This window comes from Mobula hypostoma, chromosome 2, assembly GCF_963921235.1.
Source record: "Mobula hypostoma chromosome 2, sMobHyp1.1, whole genome shotgun sequence".
Classification (NCBI taxonomy): Eukaryota; Metazoa; Chordata; class Chondrichthyes; order Myliobatiformes; family Myliobatidae; genus Mobula; species Mobula hypostoma.
In genome coordinates this window covers 150515976-150540100 of record NC_086098.1, presented here as the reverse complement: position 1 = coordinate 150540100, position 24125 = coordinate 150515976, and the positions used below count along the sequence as shown (strand labels likewise).

General features: G+C 40.9%; 1 protein-coding gene across 10 annotated transcripts in view; it reads left to right on the top strand.

The window, feature by feature from the left end:
- The window catches only part of snap91a (synaptosome associated protein 91a), a 204328-nt gene that overhangs the window by 104644 nt on the left and 75559 nt on the right, over positions 1 to 24125 (top strand). For 8 of the 10 annotated variants that reach the window (XM_063040866.1, XM_063040865.1, XM_063040864.1 and 5 more), the window contains 6 exons: positions 3543 to 3619; positions 14225 to 14255; positions 15124 to 15236; positions 21785 to 21885; positions 23609 to 23623; positions 23789 to 23947. In XM_063040866.1, the coding sequence (XP_062896936.1) occupies positions 3543 to 3619; positions 14225 to 14255; positions 15124 to 15236; positions 21785 to 21885; positions 23609 to 23623; positions 23789 to 23947 (496 nt within the window). The remainder of the gene's footprint in view (positions 1 to 3542; positions 3620 to 14224; positions 14256 to 15123; positions 15237 to 21784; positions 21886 to 23608; positions 23624 to 23788; positions 23948 to 24125) is intronic. The other 2 variants (XM_063040870.1, XM_063040872.1) reach the window with 1 other exon arrangement.

The following is a 24125-nucleotide window of genomic DNA, read 5'->3' as shown; positions in this document are numbered from 1 at the left end:
ATCTTCGCATTAGGCAGAATCTGTTTTTCATCTCCACAATGTTTAATATATCAATTTGATGGTATATGTGATTCACCAGATTTACATCAGGTCCCCCAATTTACATCAGGTCTCACCAATGTAGAAGTGGCTGCGTTGGATGCAGTAGACTTATCTATGGATTATGTACTCTGGTTTCAGTCACCTCCAAGGTTAGAAATTGTTTGCACTCTCCCTTATATAAGCCTTCATAATTTTTTTATACTTCAGTCCCGTTATTGATCCTCCTCCATTCCAGGGAAAACAGTCCCAGCTTCTGTAGTCTCTAAGTGAAAAGCTCTATCCCAGTGAATCTCCTCTGCACCATGATACCACTGTGTAGTACTTTATTTACTTAAGTTTGTTTCCAATGATAAATGGTTTTACAATTCTTTCGTGCTGGTAGGTTTTGTATCTTGTTGATGAAATTTGCCAACAGAGTTAAGTCAGCTGTGAATATGTTGGAAAAATAGGTGGCTGTTGAGATCTGGGCATTATTGAGGTTATGTCACTTCTGCTAATTCTTTCATTCTCTTACTCTCCACCACCCCCCTCCCCACCAAGATGTCCAGTGGAGGCAGGTATAGCTAGGGTCCAAGTGGCTTTTGGCTTTTTGTTGTTTGCATTCTGTTTCTGAACAATTTTTAAAGCCTATCTATGTTGTTTCACTCTTCTGTATTAACTCAAGATTAAGTATGTCATTTTTTTAAGAATTTCTTGCTGGGGTTGACTTGTGTTTTTAATGAGTTCTACATAAGTTCTTAAAATGTAATCATTTCTTTGAATTTGATTTTATAGAACATTTTTAAGAGCTTTCTATCGTTGCTCCGTTAGTACCAAGGTTGTTTTAATTTTCCCTGTTACCTCTTCTAGAGCAAGAGGATATCTTTGAAGCTTTTTTTCTCCTCTGCTCAAAAGATGTATTCAGAGAATTGAGGTTTTCTTTTATAAAAGGAGAATACTGCAGATTTTGAAATAAAACAAAAATTGCAAGAAATTCTTGACAGGTCAAGTGTTCCATGGCAATGAAATTCAGATTCATCCCCTCTGGAGAAAGAAATACCTCATCTCTATTCTAAAGGAGATGACCTTCTATTCTGAGGCTGTGCCCCCTGGTCCACTACTGGAAATCTATTCTCCATGTCCACTCTCCAGGCTATTTGTTAACATCGACAATCTTGTTTTAAGTGCATTTTAAAGCTGAACTGTACAATGGTTGACTGTGATTACAAAAAGTCTGAATGGGTGATACTGAAGCAGAAGTTGCTGTAAATGCTTGGAAAGTTTCCTGCCTCTCGTTCAAGTTTTAAATTAGCATTCACTGTTATTTCAGTCATCAAAGAGTAAGGAAGTGCATACTATGCTGCAGATGCAGGAGACTGTAGGTGCCATAAAATAAATTGCTGGAAGAACTCAGCAGGTTGAGCAGCGTGTATTGAGGGAAAGGAATTGTGGAAGTTTTGTGTTCAGACCGTGCGTCAGGACTGGGAATTTCCTCCCATACCGACCTGTCTGTCCTCTGCTTACGCCACAAGCAGAGAAGGACAATTGCAATTTAGAAGATCAAAGCCTCATATTCCACCTGAGTAGTCTACAACCCAATGGTATGAACATTAGGTTTTCTACTTTTGTGTAACCATTTTGTGTCTTTGCTCATCACCCTTCCTCCAGCCTCTGTCTCCTCCTTCTCACCTAGTTTTCTGTCCTTGGGTGCCACAATAGCACAGTGGTTAGTGCATTGGTATTACAACTTGGGTGTCAGAGTTTAATTCTGGTGTTTGTATGCTCTCTTTGTGGCCATGTGGGTTTCCTCCCACAGGTCAAAGACGTACTGGTGTTAGGATAATTGGTCGATGTAGATTGTCCTATAATTAGGCTAGGGTTAAATGGGTGATGTGGCTTGGTGGGCTGGAAGGGCCTGTTCTGCACTGCATCAATAAATAAATAAATCTCATCCCTTGCCCCTCCTTGATTCACCTATGACCTACAGATCTCTCTCCCTCTGTTTTATTTTATCAACTTTCCGCTTTCAGTCCTAATCCCGAAATGTCAACAAACCAAGTGACATGCGGCTTTCATTCAAAGGGATTGCAGCAAGAAATATTGCTGCTGTTGTGGTCTCCATAACCATAGAAGGATATTTCCCTTGGTGGAGGCACAAGAATAGATATTTTTGATTGCTGGGATGAAGAGATTCTTGCCCAAAAAGGGATGATTAGGCTTAACGTGCACCAATTAGATTTAAGAATGAGAGAAGGCTTCACTGAAGACTAGATTCTGTGAGAAATTAAAAACAAAGTTCTGGAAATACTGGGAATGTAAGGCAAAATTCTGTAAAGAGTGAACACAAGGGATTCTGCAGGTGGTGGAAATCCAAAGCAACACACACAAAGTGCTGGAGGAATTCAGTTGGTCAGGCAGCATCTATGGAAAGGATTAAGCAGTCGACATTCCAGGCTGAGAATTTTCATCAGGACTGGAAAGGAAGGGAGAAGAAGCCAGACTAAGAAGGTGAGGGAAGGAGGAGTACAAATGAGAATAGTCCTGATGAAGGGTCTTAGCTCAAAGTGTTGACAGTTTGTTCCATTCCATAGCTGCCTGACCTGCTGAATTCCTCCAGCAGCTTTTGTGTATTGCTCTATAAAGAGTGAGTTAACATTTCAGTTCCTTAATCTGAGGGGGTTTGATAGGTTACATACCAAGTGTTTATTACTCTGGGTGGAAAGTTTAGAATTTAGTGGTTTCAGGGAATTTGCTATTTTGGCAAAGGTAAGAAATTTTCGACCTTAGTGTTGTGAATCTTTTAATTTTTTTCCCCAAGGGCTTTTTGTGCTCAGGATTAAGAAATGAGTAGATTTTTGGGTATGCAAGGACTTTTGAATTTGTATGCAAGAAATTTCAGATATGCAAGGAACTGGGATTTGCACAAAAGTGGAACTAAGACTGAGGATTAGTATTGATCTTATTGAATTCTGGAGCAGGATCATAAAGACATGTAGCCCATTTATAAGAAAATTAAAATTGTATTTTCAGCCTAATTAATACTCTTGTAATTAAAGTCTCATACATAATGCTCTATTGTCAAATGCCATGCCCATAAATCCATATAATGTTAGGTATGTCAAAGTATGTTGACATTATTCATAAGCTTAATGTCCAACGAGTAATTAATTCTAGAAGTGGTTGTGCATGGTGTGTGTGCTTGAGTTTGTTCATTTCTTTTCTGGTGTCTAAAGCATATACAAGATCTTAAATGTGATTGCTTTTCAACATGTTTGTTTTTTGGTTCTCAATTTTAGAATATTTTGAGAGTACACATTAGCAGTTTGTGTTCAGCTGAAAATTTTCCTTGACTTGGAAGTGTGAAGCTTGTCACGTGTTGCTTTTATGAAGAATGTAAAAGCACAATTGAACATCACTGCTTTCCATGAATTGTTTGTGGAAATTTTCGTTTGCGTACTATATGAAGTGGGCTTGTAAATTAGCAGCAAATAGTGATAGCTGTATTGTATTATGTTTTTTAGGCACCCAGCAGTCTTCTGGAAGCACTTGAGCAGCATTTGAATACACTGGAAGGGAGGAAAAATGCAGCTGGCAGTAGGTACGCTTGAACTTATTTAGATCACATTTTTATTAAAAAAAATGCCTTACTGCATTTGGTAAATACAGCTTGTGTAAACTGGTATGCAGCTGTAATATGATGCTATAGTTTGACATTTTACATATACACGATGCTTAAGTCCTGTTGGACTGTATGGGAACGGCAAATTGGAATTACCAGTTGCAAGTTTTGTGGAAGAATTCAAATGCACCAAAGCAAGGTTGGTCATGACCCTCAATGAATCTGAAGATACTGTTATTCGAACAGTGGCCCCCCGTGTGGTGACGGGAAGGAAGTGAACCCCATCTGAAGCTGTTCAGAGTGCTAAGTCTGCTCTTCGCTTCAGGGATGTGGTTGGCCAAGTCCAACATGGGAGAGCCGGGCTGGGGCTTGTCCCAAAGGCTCCTCAATGGCACAAGGCGACATCAGTGCAGAAGAGATTACTTGTGGTGGAGGAGTTGAGAAGACAGGAGGAGGCAGAGCGATATGCCAGGGCAGTCTCAGTGACCAAGCAGGGCCACTGGACTAATTGGGAGAGCCTGGAAAAGAGGAAACTTAGCTGGCGTGAGATCTGGGAGATGGAGGGATCATCAGAGTGTCATCAGAGCCACTTATGACCTTCTACCCACACCCCAGAACCTGAACCAGTGGTGGGGAGAAGACCCCGCTTGCCCTCTTTGTCAAGCACCTGGATCACTAAGGCACATTTTAACAGGATGCACCACGAGCCTCACCCAGGGGCAGTACACTTGGCGGCATAACCAAGTTCTCAGACAGCTGGCATCAATCTTGGAAAGAGGCGAATCTTCACAAATGCTTTCCCACAAACATCGGTGGGAAATGTCCACAGTACACGATTTGTACCAGCAGGCCAACCTCCAGAGCACCATATAACATCAAAAGGTGTAAGCATTCTGCAGGTTGCTTGGGATTGGAAAATGGATGTGGACTTGGGGAAAAAAAGCTTGTGTTTCCCCCAGACATTGCAGCTACAACACTCTGGCCAGATATGGTCCTGTGGTCTATAACAGCCAAGCTGGCATATGTTGTGGAATTGACAGTACCATGGGAAGATGGTGTCGAAGAAGCTCATGAGAGGAAAAAGACCAAGTACTCTGAACTGGCAACTGAAGCTGCCCAGAATGGCTGGAAGACCAAGATTTTCCCTGTAGAAGTGGGATACAGGGGATTCGTTGCTACATCTACGACCAGTCTATTGAAGAAGATGGGGGGTGAGGGGTCACTCCCTCCAACAGGCAATCAAGTCCTTGTCAAATGCAGCAGAAGAAAGCAGCAATTGAATTTGGATTAAAAGGAAAGACAACAACTGGGCTGCAAGATGAAGACAGGAGGGTATGGAACTGAGGGGGGTGTATCTGGGACGCCAGGTAGCACCGTTGAGCCCTCTGGAGACATCATCGGCTTATCAACAAAACGTCCAAGAAGGAGGGTGCCCACCTGATGACCCCGATGATGTACCTATCCTCCCTCCTTATCACCAGTCCAAACCCACTGCCAACATTGAGAGTGCCAACTTACCATGGGGATTGAAACATCAAGTCCTAGTAGCTGTACTTGTTTCCCTTTTGGTAAACACTCAGTGGCCGCTTTATTAAGTTTCCCCTTTTATATTCGTTACCTTCTGCTGTAGCCCATCCACATCAAGAGTTGCTGTGTGGTACATAGATGCTCTTCTGCACACCACTGTAACTAGATTGTAGATCTAGTTAACAGATAGAGTTTCACACACTCTCCCTTTGGGACTTCTACGTACTGATTAAGGAAACAACCCTGAACACATTTGACAATCTCTATTCCGTTTAGACCTTGGGAGTCTCAGTCAATATCTGGAAGTTAAAATCACATATTTCTTGCAACAGTCTGTGATCTCTCTGCAAATTTGTTCCTCTAAATCCCTCCGACTGTTAGTGGTCTATAATATAGCCTCATTAACGTAGTCATACCTTTCTTATTTCTCAATTCTATCCATGTTAGCATTCATTTCAAGAGGCCTAGAATACAAGAGCAAGGATGTGATGTTGAGGCTTTATGAGGCACTGGTGAGGCCTCTCCTTGAGTATTGTGAACAGTTTTGGGCCCCTCATCTTAGAAAAGATGTGCTGGCATTGGAGAGGATCCAGGGGAGGTTCACAAGGATGATTCCAGGAATGAAAGAGTTATCATACGAGGAACGTTTGATAGCTTTGGGTCTGTACTTGCTGGAATTCAGAAGGATGAAGGGGGATCTCATTTAAACCTTTTGAATGTTGAAAAGCCTAGACAGAGTAGATGTGGAAAGGATGTTTCCCATGGTGGGAGAATCTAGGACAAGAGAGCACAGCCTCAGGATAGAGGGACGCCCTTTCAAAACAGAGATGAGGAGAAATTACTTTAGCCAAAGGGTGGTGAATCTGTGGAATTTGTTGCCACATACAGTTGTGGAGGCCTGGTCGTTGGGTGTATTGAAGGTAGAGAATGATAGGTTCTTGATTGGACATGGCATCAAAGGTTACGGGGAGAAGGCCAGGAACTGGGGTTGAGGAGGAGGAAGAAGAAAGATCAGCCATGATTGAATGGTAGAGTAGACTCGATGGGCCAGATGACCTAATACTGCTCCTATGTCTTATGGTCTTATAACTCCTTACTTGATGAGTTTCTCAGTCTGTCCTGACTGAGCACTGCCATGACATTTTCCCCTTCTGCTCTGTCATGTCTAAAACAGTGGAATCCCGGAACACTGCCCTGCCCCTCCTGCAACCAAGTCTCACTCACAGCTACAATATGGTAATTCCATGTGTTCGTCCATGCCCTGAGCTCATCTGCCTTTCCTACAATACTTCTTGCATTGAAATACATGCAGCCCAGGATATATTAGGAGCAAAAGGATAGCAAGGGATAAAATTGCCCTCTGGAAGATCAGAGTGATGATCTGTGCGGGGAGCCAGAGATGAGGGAGATCATCTCTTGGCTGTAATAAATTTAGTCAAGGAGAAAAGAAAAGCTTACAAAAGGTTCAGAGAGCTAGGTAATGTTAGAGATCTGGAAGATTATAAGGCTAACAGGAAAGAGCTAAAGAAGGAAATTAGGAGAGCCACAAGGGGCCATGAGAAGGCCTTAGCGGGCAGGATTAAGGAAAACCCGAAGGCATTCTACAAGTATGTGAAGAGCAAGAGGATAAGACATGAAAGAATAGGACCTATCAAGTGTGACAGTGGGAAATAACAGAGGTACTTAACGAATACTTCAGTATTCACTCTGGAAAAGGATCTTGGTGATTGTAGTGATGACTTGCAGAATATTAAGAAAGAGGATGTGCTGGAGCTTTTGGAAAGCATCAAGTTGGATAAGTCGCCGGGACCGGATGAGATGTCCGGCTACTGTGGGAGGCGAGGGAGGAGATTACTCAGCCTCTGGCAATGATCTTTACATCATCAATGGGGATGGAAGAGGTTCCGGAAGATTGGAGGGTTGCAGATGTTGTTCAAGAAAGGGAGTAGAGATAGCCCAGGAAATTATAGGCCAGTGAGTCTTACTTCAGTGGTTGGTAAGTTGATGGAGAAGATGCTGAGAGGCAGGATTTATGAACATTTGGAGAGGTATAATATGATTAGGAATAGTCAGCATGGCTTTATAAAAGTCAGGTCATGCCTTACGAGCCTGATTGAATTTTTTGAGGATGTGCCTAAACACATCGATGAAGGTAGAGCAGTAGATGTAGTATGTATGGATTTCAGCAAGGCATTTGACAAGGTACCCCATGCAAGGCTTATTGAGAAAGTAAGGAGGCAAGGGATCCAAGGGAACATTGCTTTGTGGATCCAGAACTGGCTTGCCCACAGAAGGCAAAGAGTGGTTCACAGCGAACACTGCTGCCCAGCTTCGTGTCATCCGCAAACTTGGAGATGCTGCATTTAATTCCCTCTTCTAAGTCATTAATATATATTGTAAACAACTGGGGTCCCAGTACTGAGCCTTGCAGTACCCCACTCGTCACTGCCTGCCATTCTGAAAAGGTCCGGTTTATTCCCCCTATCTACTTCCTGCCTGCCAACCAATTCTCTATCCACATCAATACCATACTCCCAATACTGTGCGCTTTAAGTTTGCACACTAATCTCCTGTGTGGGACCTTGTCAAAAGCCTTTTGAAAATCTAAATATACCACATCCACTGGTTCTCCCCTATCCACTCTACTAGTTACCTCCTCAAAAAATTGTATGAGATTCATCAGACATGCTTTTCCTTTCACAAATCCATGCTGACTTCGTCCGATGATTTCACCGCTTTCCAAATGTGCTGTTATCACATCTTTGATAACTGACTCTAGCATTTTCCCCACCACCGATGTCTGGCTTACCGGTCTATAATTCCCCGGTTTCTCTCTCCTTCCTTTTTTTAAAAAGTGGGGTTACATTAGCCACCCTCCAATCCTCAGGAACTAATCCAGAATCTAAAGAGTTTAGAAAAATTATCACTAATGCATCCACGATTTCTTGGGCTACTTCCTTAAGCGCTCTGGGATGCAGACCATCTGGCCCTGGGAATTTATCTGCCTTCAATCCCTTCAATTTACCTAACACCACTTCCCTACTAACATGTATTTCCCTCAGTTCCTCCATCTCATTAGACACTCGGTCCCCTACTATTTCCAGAAGATTATTTATGTCCTCCTTAGTGAAGACGGAACTAAAGTAGTTATTCTGCCATGTCCTTGTTCCCCATGATCAATTCACCTGTTTCTGACTGTAAGGGACCGACATTTGTCTTAACCAATCTTTTTCTTTTCACATATCTATAAAAGCTTTTACAGTCACTTTTTATGTTCCCTGCCAGCTTTCTCTCATAATCTTTTTTCCTTTTCCTAATTAGATAGATAGGTATACTTTATTGATCCCGAGGGAAACTGGGTTTCGTTACATCCGCACCAACCAAGAATAGAACATAAATATAGCAATACAAAAACCACAAACAATCAAACAACTCCTTTACGCTTACTGCTCTCAGTGCACTTCCGGTCAGCCTGAACGGTCTGGAAGCCATCCATGGAAAAGTTTTGATCGGGTATGTCCTCATGCAGCCCCGTTTCAGTAAAACACATAACATTGCACTCCCTAAATGTTCTCTGACTCCTGGCTAGCACCATCAACTCGTCCATTTTATTATCCACTGAACTCCTCTTCTCCATAAGTCTCTGTTGTCTCGACCCGGTCCTCTTTCCTCGTCTTTGTGATCCCCCTCTGCATCCTCTGTGTGTTTTCCTCCAGATTTCAGCAGGGGTGTCAGCCGCTTTGTTCACTAAACCAGCCGGCATAAGCGCAATCAGCTGGTCTCTGGAATAAACAATGCGACCATACTGCTGCCACGCTAATGAGACGTGTCCGAATGTAACTATTTCCAGCGCTAAAAACCCAAATAAAACTCTCTGTACCAGCATGTTAGAGAGGGTGCAGCTTCAACGTGTTATCGTGAAAAAAATACAACAAATAACGTAAGTTAAAAAAGTAAGAAAACTAGTCGGAACGGCTGTAACAGGCTGCATGCACGACCGGCGCATGCGCACTAGGCCCTTTGTCCTCCTCTGCTGGACTCTGAATTTCTCCTCGTCCTCAGGTGTGCCGCTTTTTCTGGCTAATTTGTATGTTTCTTCTTTGGAATTGATACTATCCCTAATTTCCCTTGTCAGCCATGGGTGTACTACCTTCCCTGGTTTATTCTTTTGCCAAACTGGGATGAACCATTGTTGTAGTTCATCCATGCGATCTTTAAATGCTTGCCATTGCATATCCACCGTCAACCCTTTAAGTGTCATTTGCCAGTCTATCTTAGCTAATTCACGTCTCATACCTTCACAGTTACCCTTTAAGTTCAGAACCTTTGTTACTGAATTAACTATACAGTATCACTCTCCATCTTAATGAAGAATTCCACCATATTATGGTCACTCTTACCCAAGGGGCCTCGCACAACAAGATTGCTAACTAACCCTTCCTCATTGCTCAATACCCAGTCCAGAATGGCCTGCTCTCTAGTTGGTTCCTCGACATGTTGGTTCAGAAAACTATCTCGCATACATTCCAAGAAATCCTCTTCCTCGGTACCCTTACTAATTTGGTTCACCCAATCTATATGTAGATTGAAGTCACCCATTATAACTGCTGTTCCTTTATTGCACGCATTTCTAATTTCCTGTTTAATGCCATCCCCAACCTCACTACTACTGTTAGGTGGCCAGTACACAACTCTCACCAGAGTTTTCTGCCCCTTAGTGTTATGCAGCTCTACCCATATCGATTCCACATCCTCCCAGCTAATGTCCTTCCTTTCTATTGTGTTAACCAATTTCCCTCAGGATCAATAAACTATGACTATTAATCTCCTCTCTAACCAGCAATGCCACCCCACCTCCTTTTCTTTCACGTCTATCCCTCCTGAATATTGAATATCTCTGAATGTTGAGCGCCCATCCTTGGTCACCCTGGAGCCATGTCTCTGTGATCCCAACTATATCATATTCGTTAATACCTATCTGCACATTCAGTTCATCCACCTTGTTATGAATGCTCCTTGCATTGACACACAAAGCCTTCAGGCTCGCTTTTACAACTCTCTTAGCCCTTATACAATTATGTTGAAAAGTGGCCCTTTTTGATTTTTGCCCTGGATTTGCCGGCCTGCCACTTTTACTTTTCACCTTACTACTTTTTGCTTCTACCCTCATTTTACACCCCTCTGTCTCTCTGCACTTGTTCCCATCCCCCTGCCACATTAGTAAAGAAAGCTTTTGGCATATTGGCCTTCATAAATCACAGTGTTTCGTATAGGAGTTGGGATGTTATGTTGGAATTGTATAAGACATTGCTGAGGCTGAATTTGGAGTATTGTGTCCGGTTTTGGTCAAAAGCCTACAGGGATGAAGTAAATAAGATTGAAAGCATACTGAGGAAATTAGCAAGGATGTTTTTGGGCTTGAGGACCTGCGTTATAGGGAAAGGTTGAATAGGTTAAGACTTTACTCCTTAGAATGTAGAAGACTGAGGGGACATTTGATAGAGGTATACAACGTATGAGGGGTAAAAATAGGGTTTTTCCACTAAGGTTGGGTGAGACTACAACTAGAAGTCATGGGAGAATGGTGAAAGGTGAAGTGTTAGGGGGAATGTGAGGGGGGACGACTTTACTCAGAAGGTGGTGAGAGTGTGGAATGAGCTGCTAGCACAAGTAGTGGATGTGGGTTCAATTTCAACATTTAAGAGAAATTTGGATAGATCTGAATGGGTGGGGTATGGAAGGATTTTGAGGGCAATGGATGGTCCAAGTGCTGGTCAATGGGATGAGGCAGATTAATAGCTTGGGACAGATTGACAGGGCCAAAGGGCCTGTTTCTGCCCTGTAGTGTTTTTTGACTATGGTGTGCTCTGGTAGCTTGTAAGTGTCACTATTCTGGCAGCAACATAGCATACACACCATGCTCAGCAGAACAGCATATCCATGCAGGGGATACCAAGTAATAACAAAACAAGCTCTGTTCTTCCCTCCATCAAACTCACCCACACACATATACAGTCCTCTAACCCCAGGACAGGCTGTTGTTTCACGGACGTTGGGCCTTTGAGATCCACAGTGGACTCAGAGCTCAGCAGTTTCGGGGCTCCGGCCACCAGGCCTCAAATTCTGGAGCTCTGAAATTGACAAAGAAGTTAGAAGATAGAAACGAGTTAAACAGCAAGATTTGGAAGAGAATTAATTAAATACTTGAACGGAAGAATTTTTAAAAAAGCTCACAAGGAGACATGAAAAGAGCAGAAGGTTCTTTGATTGGTTGACTGCACAAAAGAATGTCTCAGACGTGACAGGCTATATTATTGCCATGTGAATTTTGGAAAATGCTTGGCAAAAGGAGTGAATGATTATAGCTAATTGACCGTTTACAAAAAAGTAAATTATTATAGGCAGGGTAATAAAATTTGAAGTGCACTCTAGCTTGTCAGATTTGGTCAGAGTTTTATCCATCTCTTGTGAAGATAATATACTCAAGTTGGTGTCAACTTGTAATATTAAACATGGAAAGAGATTTGGGTCATTTTGCTTGTTCCCTGCAGTTCCCTGCAATTCCCTGTCTAACATATTGGGTTAGAGCCTAGCCAACCCTCTACAGGAGTGATAAAAGCTAGGTAAGGTTATCATGAGTGGGTCAAAATCACATAACTTGGGTTTTGAATCAGAACAGATTTTGGATTTAGAATCAAAGGGTGAAGTGTATCTGTGTAACTTGTTATAACTAAAGATGCAATCTTCTAGCTAAATACATGGACCTCTGCTGTTTTTGAATTACTACATATGCAAGGGGAGCTGTACATTGCAAAGCTAAAATATATTTGAATTTAATCTTGGCAATGACAAGCAATGTCAGATCCTTTTGATTTAAAATGGAGTTGAATCAATAGCTGTCATAATTAATATGTAATTTAATAAATCCAACTTTTTACAGCTGAGCACACTATATGATAATAATATTACTGTTCGAAGAATACAAACAGTCTTAGTGTCACCAAGAAGCAATTATTTACCTTTAAATTTGGAAATGTACTTCTTTTTGGAAAATTAATTTTAAAACTTTGTGTTCTTTCCTGCTGTCTTGGATTGTTAGTGAAGGGTAAGTTTCAATCATTATACTGTCTGAAAGCTTTTAAAAAATACAAGAAATTTTCAGATGCTGGTAATCCAAAGTAACACAGACAAAATACTGGAAGAACTTAGCAGATCAGGCAAGATCTATGTAGAGGAATAAACAGTGGACATTTTGGACTGAGTCCCGATGAAGGGTTTTAGCCTGAAATGTCCTCTCCGTAGATGCTATTTGACCCGCTGAGTTAGTTACTCCTCCATTTTGTATGTGTTGCTTCTTTAAGAAAGTATTCTAGATAAGGGATGGAAATGAGGACAAGGTGATCTTTAGACCAATGGGCAGTATAAATTGAACTAATTTGCTTTTTAAATTTACTCCAGTTTGCCACAGAGGAAAAAAAAGCAAAAGGAATAATTGTTATAACAATTGAATTTATTATTACTTGTTAAATAGTTTGGAGAAAATTGTAGCAATTTTCTTAGGGGGAAAAATAAATTATCTGAGGAGAATTGTTTTGCCCATTGAGCTGAAGTTAATTCAATGAAGGAACAGCTGGGTATTGTAACTTCTGTGCTTCATTCGTTCAGCATTGTCATTGAGAATGAAAGACCAGAGAACAGAGACAGCAACAGGACTAAGTATCTATTCTCTGGTAACCGCAGTAATTTTCCATAATTCATGTATTTTGTAAGTGTTTTTCTTGAGGAACATGCTACACTGTTGAGGCCTAAAATATTGGAAGGTGTCAATGTGCTGCCTATTTGCTTGTTTCATTCTCTCTCAAGAAACTTGTTCAAATTTAATGACTTATTAGTTTGAATGATGCTTGAGGGTGGGGGTTATGTGATGGAAATAGAGGTTATCTATCTTTTACTCACTGTCTGTCAACTCAAAGCCTTACAGTTTTGTCAAATTTTTAATGGTGCCTCCATCTTATTTGTCCTGTTACTTCAGCAATATAGACAAGGTCCTGTTGAAGGGTCTCGGCCCAAAGTATTTTCATAGATGCTGCCTGACCTGCTGAGGTCCTCCAGCGTTTTGTGTGTGTTGCTGCATTTCCTTTGTTTCTTGGTTCAGCTTATGAACTTAGAAAGTGCATTTGTGCTTGGAAAGCCTTCTGAATCATACTTTGTTTCAAATGGAAAAAAATCTAAAAAAGGTGTGGTGATAATGTGACTGGACTGGGGTCAAGAAATTTACAGTAAGAAATGTTTAGATTACTCCCCTCTGGTCTGCTGTACACTTACAGTAGCAGATATAGCCCAGTTTGATAAAACCCTCCCCACCATTGAGCATATTTGCAAGCAGTACTGCCACAAGAAAGCAGCATCCATCATTGTAGATTCCCACCATCCACGTCATGCTTTCTTCTCAGTGCTACTATCAGAAAGGAGGTACAGGAGCCTCAGGACCTATTCCACAAGGTTCAGGAACAGTTATTACCCCTCAACCATCAGGCTCTTGAACCAGAGGAGATAACTTCACTCAGCCCAACACTAAACTATTCCCACAATCTGTGGACTCACATTCAAGGGCTCTTTATCTCATGTTCTCAATATTTATTGCTGATTTTTTCTTTTTGTATTTGAAGTTTGTCATCTTTTGCACATGGGTTGTTTGTCTTGTTGTGTGCACTTTTTCATTGGTTCTATTGTGTTTCTTTGCCTTTACTGTGAATTCCTACAAGAAAATGAATCACAGTGTTGTAAATAGTGGCATATTTACTTTGATAATAAATTTATTTTGAAAGTTGTGGGTCACAGTTTAAGTGCTAATCTCCATAGTACTTTAATGGGTTTGTTTTTTGTTGGGTTACACAATGGAACAATGGTAGTGATGATTTTTTTTGTGCAACTTTGAATTACTCGTAAATATCTCTAGACCATACAGCTTTACTTACAGTTACATATGCTTTTGGTGTATAAATGTCTTCTGTATTTTGAAAATCTCTTTTCATCTGCCTCTTTTTTTTCTTTCAGGACTGCTGGAGCACCTTTACAGGGGACTACGGTAATATAAGTTAATTTTTCCTCAACCCCTAACCCCTGCAAAGTACAGTGTGGGATACTTAGTTTATGCCTTGGTTGATAATTTTGTTTTGTTGCCTTAATACGCATGTTTTACATAAAAGCTATAAGATGCATGATAAATTGTATTTCTGAAGTTTGGAAAGCTAATTGGCTAATTCTCTGTGGAGCATTTATTGAAAATAATCTTTTTCCATTCTCCTTTCCCTGCCCCCCCAAACCTTCCATTTCCTTCTTTGCTCCTTCCCCTTCCCTGCTTTCTTCCTTCTCCCCAATCTCAAATGAAAATGCTCAGGCATGTTGTCTGAATAGTTCACAAACCAATGAACACTCCTTGCTTTGTTATTCATCTTCTGCACTATTTATTTTTTAAACTTGTAGTAATATTTTGTGTCTTGCACTGTACTGCTGTCACTAAATAACCAATTTCAAGTCATATGCCAGCAACGATAAATCTGATTCTGATTTTAGGCTCTAGTTTGCATATTTGATATGATTCTAATTGCCCAAAAGGCCTAACTATAAAACCATTTATGTTCTTTCAATTGAGGAAATTATAACCATTTTACTAGAACGGTAATAAAATAAAATGTGAGGACCTGAAATACATCTCTTGCATATCACAAAAGACTTAAATTTCATCTATCTGAGTGATTCTAATATTTGTTTCCATTTGGTTATTTGGTAGGTTATTTCAGACACTTTTTCCCAGTAAATACATTTTGTTAAAATTATGAAGAAACTGAGGGATTTAAAATATGGCTGATTTCAGTATTTATGCTGAACAGTACATTCAAAACATGAGTAAATGTCACTATATTCTTCAAAGATACTTTTTTAAATCTTCCTAGGGCTCTCCAGAAAACACAGGGGCTTCTCCCACCACCAGTCCAGCCAAGGTGGCTGACGCTGCTCCAGTCGTTGATCTCTTTTCACCGCCACCCCCTGTTGCAGCTCCAGTCAAGTAAGTCTTGAATGGTTTTGGCAGATTACAGGATGATTTTAAGCAATTGGTTTTCTTTATTGTGCATTTTATAAAAAAACGCAAAAAATGAATATTTAAAGGCCTAGACAGAGTGTATTTGGAGAGGGTGTTCCCGATAGTGAGGGAGTATAGAACCAGAAGGCACAGCCACAGAACAGAGGGGCTTCCATTTAGAACACAGATGAGGAAGAATTTTTTTAGCCAGAGGGTAGTGAATCTGTGGAATTCTTTGCCACAGACAGTTGTGGTGGTCAACTATTTGGGTATACTTAAAGCAGAGGTTGATGGTTCTTGATTAGAAACATAGAAACATAAAAGACCTACAGCACAACACAGCCCCTTCGACCCACAAAGCTGTGCCGAAAATGTCCTTACCTAAGAAATTACCTAGGGTTACTCATAGCCCTCTATTTTTCTGAGCTTCGTGTACCTGTCTAGGAGTCTCTTAAAAGAACCTATCGTATCCACCTCCACCACCATCACCGGCAGCCTATTCCACACACTCACCCCCTAAAGAAACTTACCCCTGACATCTCCTCTACCTACTTCTAAGCGCCTTAAAACTGTGCCCTCTCGTGCTAGACATTTCAGCCCTGGGAAAAAGCCTCTTACTATCCGCACAATCAATGCCTCTCATCATCTTATACACCTCTATCAGGTCACCTCACACCTTCCGTCACTCCAAGGAAAAAAGGCCGCGTTCGCTCAACCTGTTGTCATAGGACATGCTCCCCAATCCAGGCAACATCCTTGCAAATTTCCTCTGCACCTTTCTATGGTTTCCACAACCTTCCTGTAGTAAGGCGACCAGAACTGAGCACGGTGCTCCAAGTGGGGTCTGACCAGGGTCCTATAGAGCTGCAACATTACCTCACGGCTCCTAAACTCAATCCCACAATTGAGGAAGGCCAATGTACCGTATGCCTTCTTAACCACAGAGTCAACCTGTGTAGCAGCTTTGAGTGTCCTATGGACTCGGACCCAAGATCCCTCTGATCCTCCACACTGCCAAGAGTCTTACCATTAATACTATATTCTGTCATATTTGACGTACCAAAATGAACCACCTCACACTTATCTGGGTTGAACTCCATCTGCCACTTCTCAGCCTAGTTCTGTGTCCTATCAATGTCCCATTGTAACCTCTGACAGCCCTCCACACTATCCACAACACCTCTAATCTTTGTGTCATGAGCAAATTTACTAACCCATCCCTCCACTTCTTCATCCAGGTCATTTATAAAAATCACAAAGAGAAGGGGTCCCAGAACAGATCCCTGAGGCACACCACTGGTGACCAACCTCCATGCAGAATATGACCCATCTACAACCACTCTTTGCTTTCTGTGGGCAAGCCAGTTCTGGATCCACAAAGCAATGTCCCATTGGATCCCATGCCTTCTTACTTTCTCAATAAGCCTTGCGTGGGGTGTCTTGTCAAATGACTTGCTGAAATCCATATACACTACATCTACTGCTCTACCTTCATCGATGTGTTTAGGCACATCCTCAGAAAATTCAGTCAGGCTCGTAAGGCATGACCTGACTTTCATAAAGCTATGCTGACTATTCCTAATCATATTGTGCCTCTCCAAATGTTCATAAATCCTGCCTCTCAGGATCTTCTCCATCAACTTACCGACCACTGAAACTCACTCGCCTATAGTTTCCTGGGCTATCTCTACTCTCTTTCTTGAACAACATCTGCAACCCTCCAATCCTTCGGAACCTCTCCCATCCCCATTGATGATGCAAAGAGCATTGCCAGAGGCTGAGCAATCTCCTCCCTTGCCTCCCACAGTAACCTGGGATACATCTCATCCGGTCCCAGTGACTTATCCAACTTGATGCTTTCCAAAAGCTCCAGCACTTCCTCTTTCTTAATATCTGCATGCTCATGCTTTTCAGTTGGCTGTAAGTCATCCCTACAATTGCCAAGATCCTTTTCTGTAGTGAATACTGAAGCAAAGTACTCATTCAGTACCTCTGCTATCTCCTCTGGTTCCATACCCACTTTTCCACTGTCACACTTGATTGCTCCTATTCTCTCATGTCTTATCCTCTTGCTCTTCACATACTTCTAGAATGCCTTAGGGTTTTCCTTAATCCTGTCCGCCAGGGCCTTCTCATGGCTCCTAATTTCTTTCTTAAGCTCCTTCCTGCTAGCCTTATAATCTTCTAGATCTCTATCATTACCTAGTTTTTTGAACCTTTCGTAAGCTTTTCTTTTCTTCTTGACTAGATTTTCAACAGCCTTTGTACACTAGGGTTCCTGTACCTTTCCCTGTCTCATTGAAACGTACCTATGCAGAACACCACGCAAATATCCCCATAATATTTGCCACATTTCTGCTGTACATTTCCCTGAAAACGTCTGTTCCCAATTTATGCCTCCAAGTTCCTGCCCGATAGCCTCATATTTCCCCTTACTCCAATTAAACGCTTTCCTAACTTGTCTGTTCCTATTCCTCTCCAGTGCTATGGTAAAGGAGATAGAATTGTGACCACTATCTTCAAAATGCTCTCCCACTTGAGAGATCTGACACCTGACAAGGTTCATTTCCCAATACCAGATCAAGTACAGCCTCTCCTCTTGTAGGCTTATCTACATATTGTGTCAAGAAACCTTCTTGAATACACCTAACAAACTCCACCCCATCTAAACCCCTTGCTCTAGGGACATGCCAATCAATATTTGGGAAATTAAAAATCTCCCACCATGACAACCCTGTTATTATTACATCTTTCCAGAATCTGTCTCCTTATCTGCTCCTCAATGTCCCTGTTACTATTGGGTGGTCTATAAAAAACACCCAGTCAAGTTATTGACCCCTTCCTGTTCCTAACTCCCATCCACAGAGACTCCATGGACAATCCCTCCATGTATTCCTCCTTTTCTGCAGCCGTGACACTATCTCTGATCAACAGTGCCACGCTTCCAGCTCTTTTCCCTCCCTCCGTGTCCTTTCTGAAACATCTAAAGCCTGGTGTTTGAAGTAACCATTCCTGCTCCTGAGCTATCCAAGTCTCTGTAGTGGCCACAGCATCATAGCTCCAAGTACTGATCCACGCTCTAAGCTCACCCACTTTATTAGTCAGGGTGTCAAAGGTTACAGAGAGAAGGCAGGAGAATAAGGTTGAGAGAGATAATGAATTATCCATGATAGAATGATGGAGCAGACTCGATGGGCTGAATGGCCTAATTCTCCTCCTGTTTCTGATGGTCATGGTCTTCTCTTGACACATAATGTACATCTATTCTTTATGTATGTAAAAATATAGTAAATATTCTGACGCTGTCCTTCAGTGTTTTTCAGCCGAGACAGTTTTATTTGTAGATTAATTTGAAAGGTTTTGAAGATCTTTGAAGGATAATTTATCTCAAGTTTTTAATGATGGAATGCCAGATTTTGAAAATAATTATATTTCAAATAGTGGCTCTAAATTATCATGTTGTCAGAAGAGGATGTCAGCTGGGCGACTAACATTGTGACCCAGAGAATCTTTTTCAATGACAGCAATTTTTTTTAAAGCACAAATTATCCTATGGTGTACTATTAGATTAGATTATGAGGACACTCAGTTCTCGTTTATTGTCATTTAGAAATGTGTGTATTAAGAAATGATACAATGTTCCTCCAGAGTGATATCACAAAAAAAAGGACAAACCAAAGACTAACACTGACAAGATCACATAGTTATAACATGTAGTTACAGCAATGCAAAGCATGCCATAATTTGATAAAGAACAGACCATGGGCACGGTAAAAAAAAAGTCTCAAAGTTCTGATCGACTCCCGATAGTCCCAATAGCAGGCGGCAAAAGGGAGAAACTCTCCCTGCCATAAATCTCCAGGCCCCGACAACTGCCGATGCATCGGAAGCACCCGACCATAGCTGACTCTGAGTCTGTCGGAAAACTTCAAGCCTCCGACCAACCCTCCGATACCACGCACCGAGTACCATCTCTGCCAAGCGTCTCGACCTCGTCCCGGCCGCCGAGCAACAAGCAAAGCAGAGGACGCGGGGCCTTCCCCTCCGGAGATTCTGGATCACACAGTAGCAGCAGCAGCGAAGCAGGCATTTCAGAAGTTTCTCCAGATGTTCCTCCATGCTCTCACGTCTGTCTCCATCAAATCAGGATTGTGCACGGCATCCTACTTGACGGAATTCAGATATCATTCACCCGAGTGGCCACTGCGTGCTGCGTCGCGCCGCCATCTTCTCCTCCTCCAATTCTATGTTTAATCCATTACTGTAATGAAAGGGTGTTGCACCAGTGTTCATAAGCAAAGTTATTAAATGGCCTTACCTGTGCTAACCATTCACCAGGAGGCAACATTGATATTTTGTATGTAAAGCATAAGACCATAAGCCATAGGAGCAAGATTAGGTTATTTGGCCTATCGAGTCTGCTCCACCATTTCATCATAGCTGATTTATTATCTCTTCCAACCCCATTCTCCTGCCTTCTCCACGTACCTTTTGATGCCCTGACTATCAACCTATCAACCTCTGCTTTAGAGATACCCAATGAATTCCACACATTCCTACCCTCTGGCTAAAGAAATTACTCCTCTAAATTGTTGTTCCTTTATTCTGAGATTGTGCCCTTTGGGTCTAGACTCCTCCACTATAGGAAGCATCCTCTCCACATATACTCTATCTAGGCCTTTCAATATTCAATAGGTTTCAATGAGATCCCCCACCCCTTTCCCCTGTTCTTATAAACTCTCGTGAGTACAGGCCCAGAGTCATCAAACGCTCCTCATAGGCTAACCCTTTCATTCCCAGAATCATTCTCGTGACCCTTTCCATTGCCAATACGTCCTTTCTTGCATAAGGAGCCCAAAACTGCTCACAATAATTTCCTCTACTTTTGACCAATTATTTAATTGGCCCAATTTCTAATTCTCCTCTGATCTCTTTATTTTAAAGAAAATGTTAGAAGCAAATATAGTTTCTTCCTCCAATTCAAGGTGCCAAGACTAAATAATTGAACGGCTGAGTTCAAAAAATGTCAGCTCCCTTTTTCTTGCTGATGCTTTCTGAGTGGTAATTTTCATTTTCATATAAAAAGTGCAATAAAGCCGGTTGTATCTTGATATCTACATGAAGGAAAGCTAAATCACAAACACTGTAGTTATTTTTTGAGCAGTAAGGCTGTAGCTAACCGCTTTGGAGGATTTATTTTAGGAATTTATCGCACTAAGCCTGTGAACAACAGGAATTCTGCAGATGCTGGAAATTCAAGCAACACACATAAAAGTTGCTGGTGAACGTAGCAGACCAGGCAGCATCTCTAGGAAGAGGTGCAGTCGACGTTTCAGGCCGAGAACCTAGTCCTGACGAAGGATCTCGGCCTGAAACGTCGACTGCACTTCTTCCTAGAGGTGCTGCCTGGCCTGCTGCGTTCACCAGCAACTTTTATGTGTGTTGCACTTAGCCTGTGCCCCTTTTTCTCTAATTATTGGATGCTTTTTGTCTTTGCTTCAGCTGGGTTTCTCTGGTTGGTGACTTGGTTTGTTGAACTTTTTATTGAGTTCTTGCAGGAAAAATATGCAATTTGTTGACAATTTTGAATACCTTGGTGGGCAATTTTAGAAACTCCATATCACAGTTCTAAACTTTTAGTGAGACCAGTATATAACAATCTTAAGTTTGCTTCACTTAATGGGATTTTTCTCCCCTTGATTCTTTTGGTAAAGATTGCAAATCTCATGGAGGACATTTTGTCACTAACAACTTTTGGAATTTTTGTTTAAAATGATTATGCTTGGAAATGCTGAAGTCATGAGTTTTACTATTGTCTTGGAAATTTTAGAGAGGGTGCAGAGGAGATTTACCAGGATGTTGCGTGTCTTATGAGGAAAGGTAGAGCAAGCTAGTGCTTTTCTCTGGGGCAAAGGAGAATAAAAATGAGTTGATAGAGGTATACAAGAAGATAAGAGACATAGGTCGAGTTGACAGCCAGAGACATTTTTCCGGTGTGGAAAGTTAACAAATCTCACGTCATATGCTGGTGATAATAAATCTGATTCTGATAATATGAGAGGATATAATTTTAAGGTGTTTGGAGGAAAATATAGAGGAATGTCAGAAACAAGAGAAAATCTGCAGATGCTAGAAATCAAAGCAATACTGTCAAAAGGCTAGGTGACATTTCGTGCCAAGACTCTTCATCAGGAGGAATTTCAGAGGAAGTTTTTTTACACAGGGGAGTGTTGGGTGAGCGGAATGCCTTGACGGGGTGATGGTAAAGGCAGATACTGTACATTAAGGACATTTAAGAGACTCATGGATAGGCCCAAGGATGATAGAAAAATGGAGTCATATGTCAGAGGGAAGAGTTAAATTGAGCTTGGGCAATCATCATGGGCCGAAGAGCCTGTACTGCACTGCAAAGTTCAGTATTCTAAATGTCTGTAGCTTGTACTATAAAAGTCAGAGCCCAAACGTTTATTATGGTTAAATGTACATGTTACTTTCTGTACTGAAGATTGAAATTACTAATACTTTAATTACAGTGCATCCAAACTGTCCAATGATCTTCTTGATCTACAACCAGATTTTACATGTGCAGTTCAGTCAACAGCAGCAGCTAATCCACCAGCCAGTGCTTGGGGAGGTGAGAATGTTTCATTACTAGAGTGTTTCTAACCAACGGATTATTTTGAAATTCATTCTCCGGCTTCTGCTAAATGCTCATCAGAATTGTCAGTGTGATTTAATTTTGCAACCAAATTACACTGAGTGTCTTCTATTATACCATGTCTAAACCATGACCAAGGATGAACTTCAACCAGTTCTGTGCGGATTCCAGACATCATGTCTACAGGCTGAATGATACTGAACCCTTTTGCTACTTTCTTGTTGATTTTAGGCAGTTGATGTTTGATGAATGACTTCTGTTGGACTGAGCATTGATAAAGTTTTTTGGAAATGTTTGTTATATACCTACAAGAGATTCTGCAGATGCTGGAAATCTAGAGCAACACACACAAAATGCTGAAGGAACTCAGCAGGTCAGGCAGCGTCAATGGAAATCAATAAACAGTTAATGTTTCGGGCTGAGACCTGACCTGCTGAGTTCTTTTGGCAGTTTGCATTTGTTCCTCTTCAAAACAGATTATGCTTTTTAAAAATTTAATACAAACTCAATGCAGAGGGTAGAATTTTGTTTTAAGTCATGATGAAAGTGGTGATTAACAAAACTAGGCATTTTCTTTGCTTATGAGTATTTTGGTAAGTGTTATTTATTGGTTCTTTGTGTAGTAAAAGGGGAAGAAAAGCATTTTTTCCTCTGGCTCGTAGCCTCTACAGCACATCACCTTCAGAGTACTTTGTCTTAGAACATCAAATTTAATTTGCAACTGTATTTAGTATGATGAGTAATTCCTATATTTTAAAATCTTGCTCTATATCTTAATCACCTATATTGAGTAAATTAGTGCTTGGTTTTATGTCACAAGAGTTGAAATAACAATAAGAAAAGCATTCTACTAGCAAAGGACTATGAGGAACCACACAGTCAAAATTAATTTACATACTTAAACTGGTTTGTTATCACACCAGCTATACTTACTATATCATAATTGATCACTCTGTTCCTCACTGACTGCACATTTAGCGTAATATACTGGATTGCACTTTATACTGTGTTCAAGGATACGCTGATAAATTTATCACTCTTGCACTTGACTGAAGCAAGATGGTTTTGGCAATAATTGCTAATGTCTGCTGATAAAGGCTATGTCATGAAGCAATGTTTCAGATACTGACTTCTATAAAGCATACAAGATGAAATAGGTTGATTTTTTATCAAATACATTTAAATTTTAAATAAATTACATGATTTCAAGCTTCCTTTCTATAACAGTGAAATAATGGCATGAGAAAGCAGTCGTAATTGCTGTTAAATAGTGTGGAACATCATTTTGTTGGAAATCAAATTTTGAGTTGATTTCAGAAGTTGAGGCTTGGCACCTGTCAATGCAGCCTGGTAGGAATATCGTGTATATAATTCAACTTTTGCTGTATATTGCTATTTAAGGTCGACTTTCAATCAGGTGAAATGTTAGCACAGATTTATAGGACTTGTGTGCATTCTTTGCACTTTGAAATGGTTCGGAAGTGACATTTTGATATTAAACTGTTCTCAATCAACTGGCAGAACATTTCAGAGAGTTTAAGGCAAAAAGCAGTGTATTACAGGTTTCATTTTTATTTACACTTGGTAACTTGAGCTTTACTCCACTGTACAATGAGATTCTTTAATTCTAACAGGTACCCTTTATTAAACTGTTTTCCTTTTATTTCTAAACACTGCATCTTTGTAATGGATAAAACAGATCTTTTAGGGGAAGGTAAGTAACTTAATTGGTGTTTAAGAATTCACTTGTCTAAACAAATCAAAGCATGCATCTCAAAATTTCATTGCATCATTTTCTAAACTGGATAAATCACTTTAAGAGGTTTTTATACATAATTCTTTCCCCTCCACTATCTTTTCCTTGATGCTTACAATGCAGATTCTTTGGGTTCTCCTGCCCTTCCTAATGCCTCTGAAGCACAGCCACCTGATCCATTTGCAGCAGAGGCCTCCTTGAAAACTTCTCCTACAACAGCAGATGCTACCACGCCTACTGTTGCTGCCTCAGCACCAACCACTGATCTGGATCTTTTTGGAGGTCAGTTCAGGTGTTCTAACATTTTTAGCATCAAAACTGGTGCCTCCAGAAACAGATATTTTCCAAGTTGTGTGCATTTTTAGCTACAGCAGAGTAGAGAGTGATGGGGAATGTGGGGATATTGTTGTCATTACAAGTCAAACCTAAGAATTAGATGTGGTATTACAATTTACTGTGG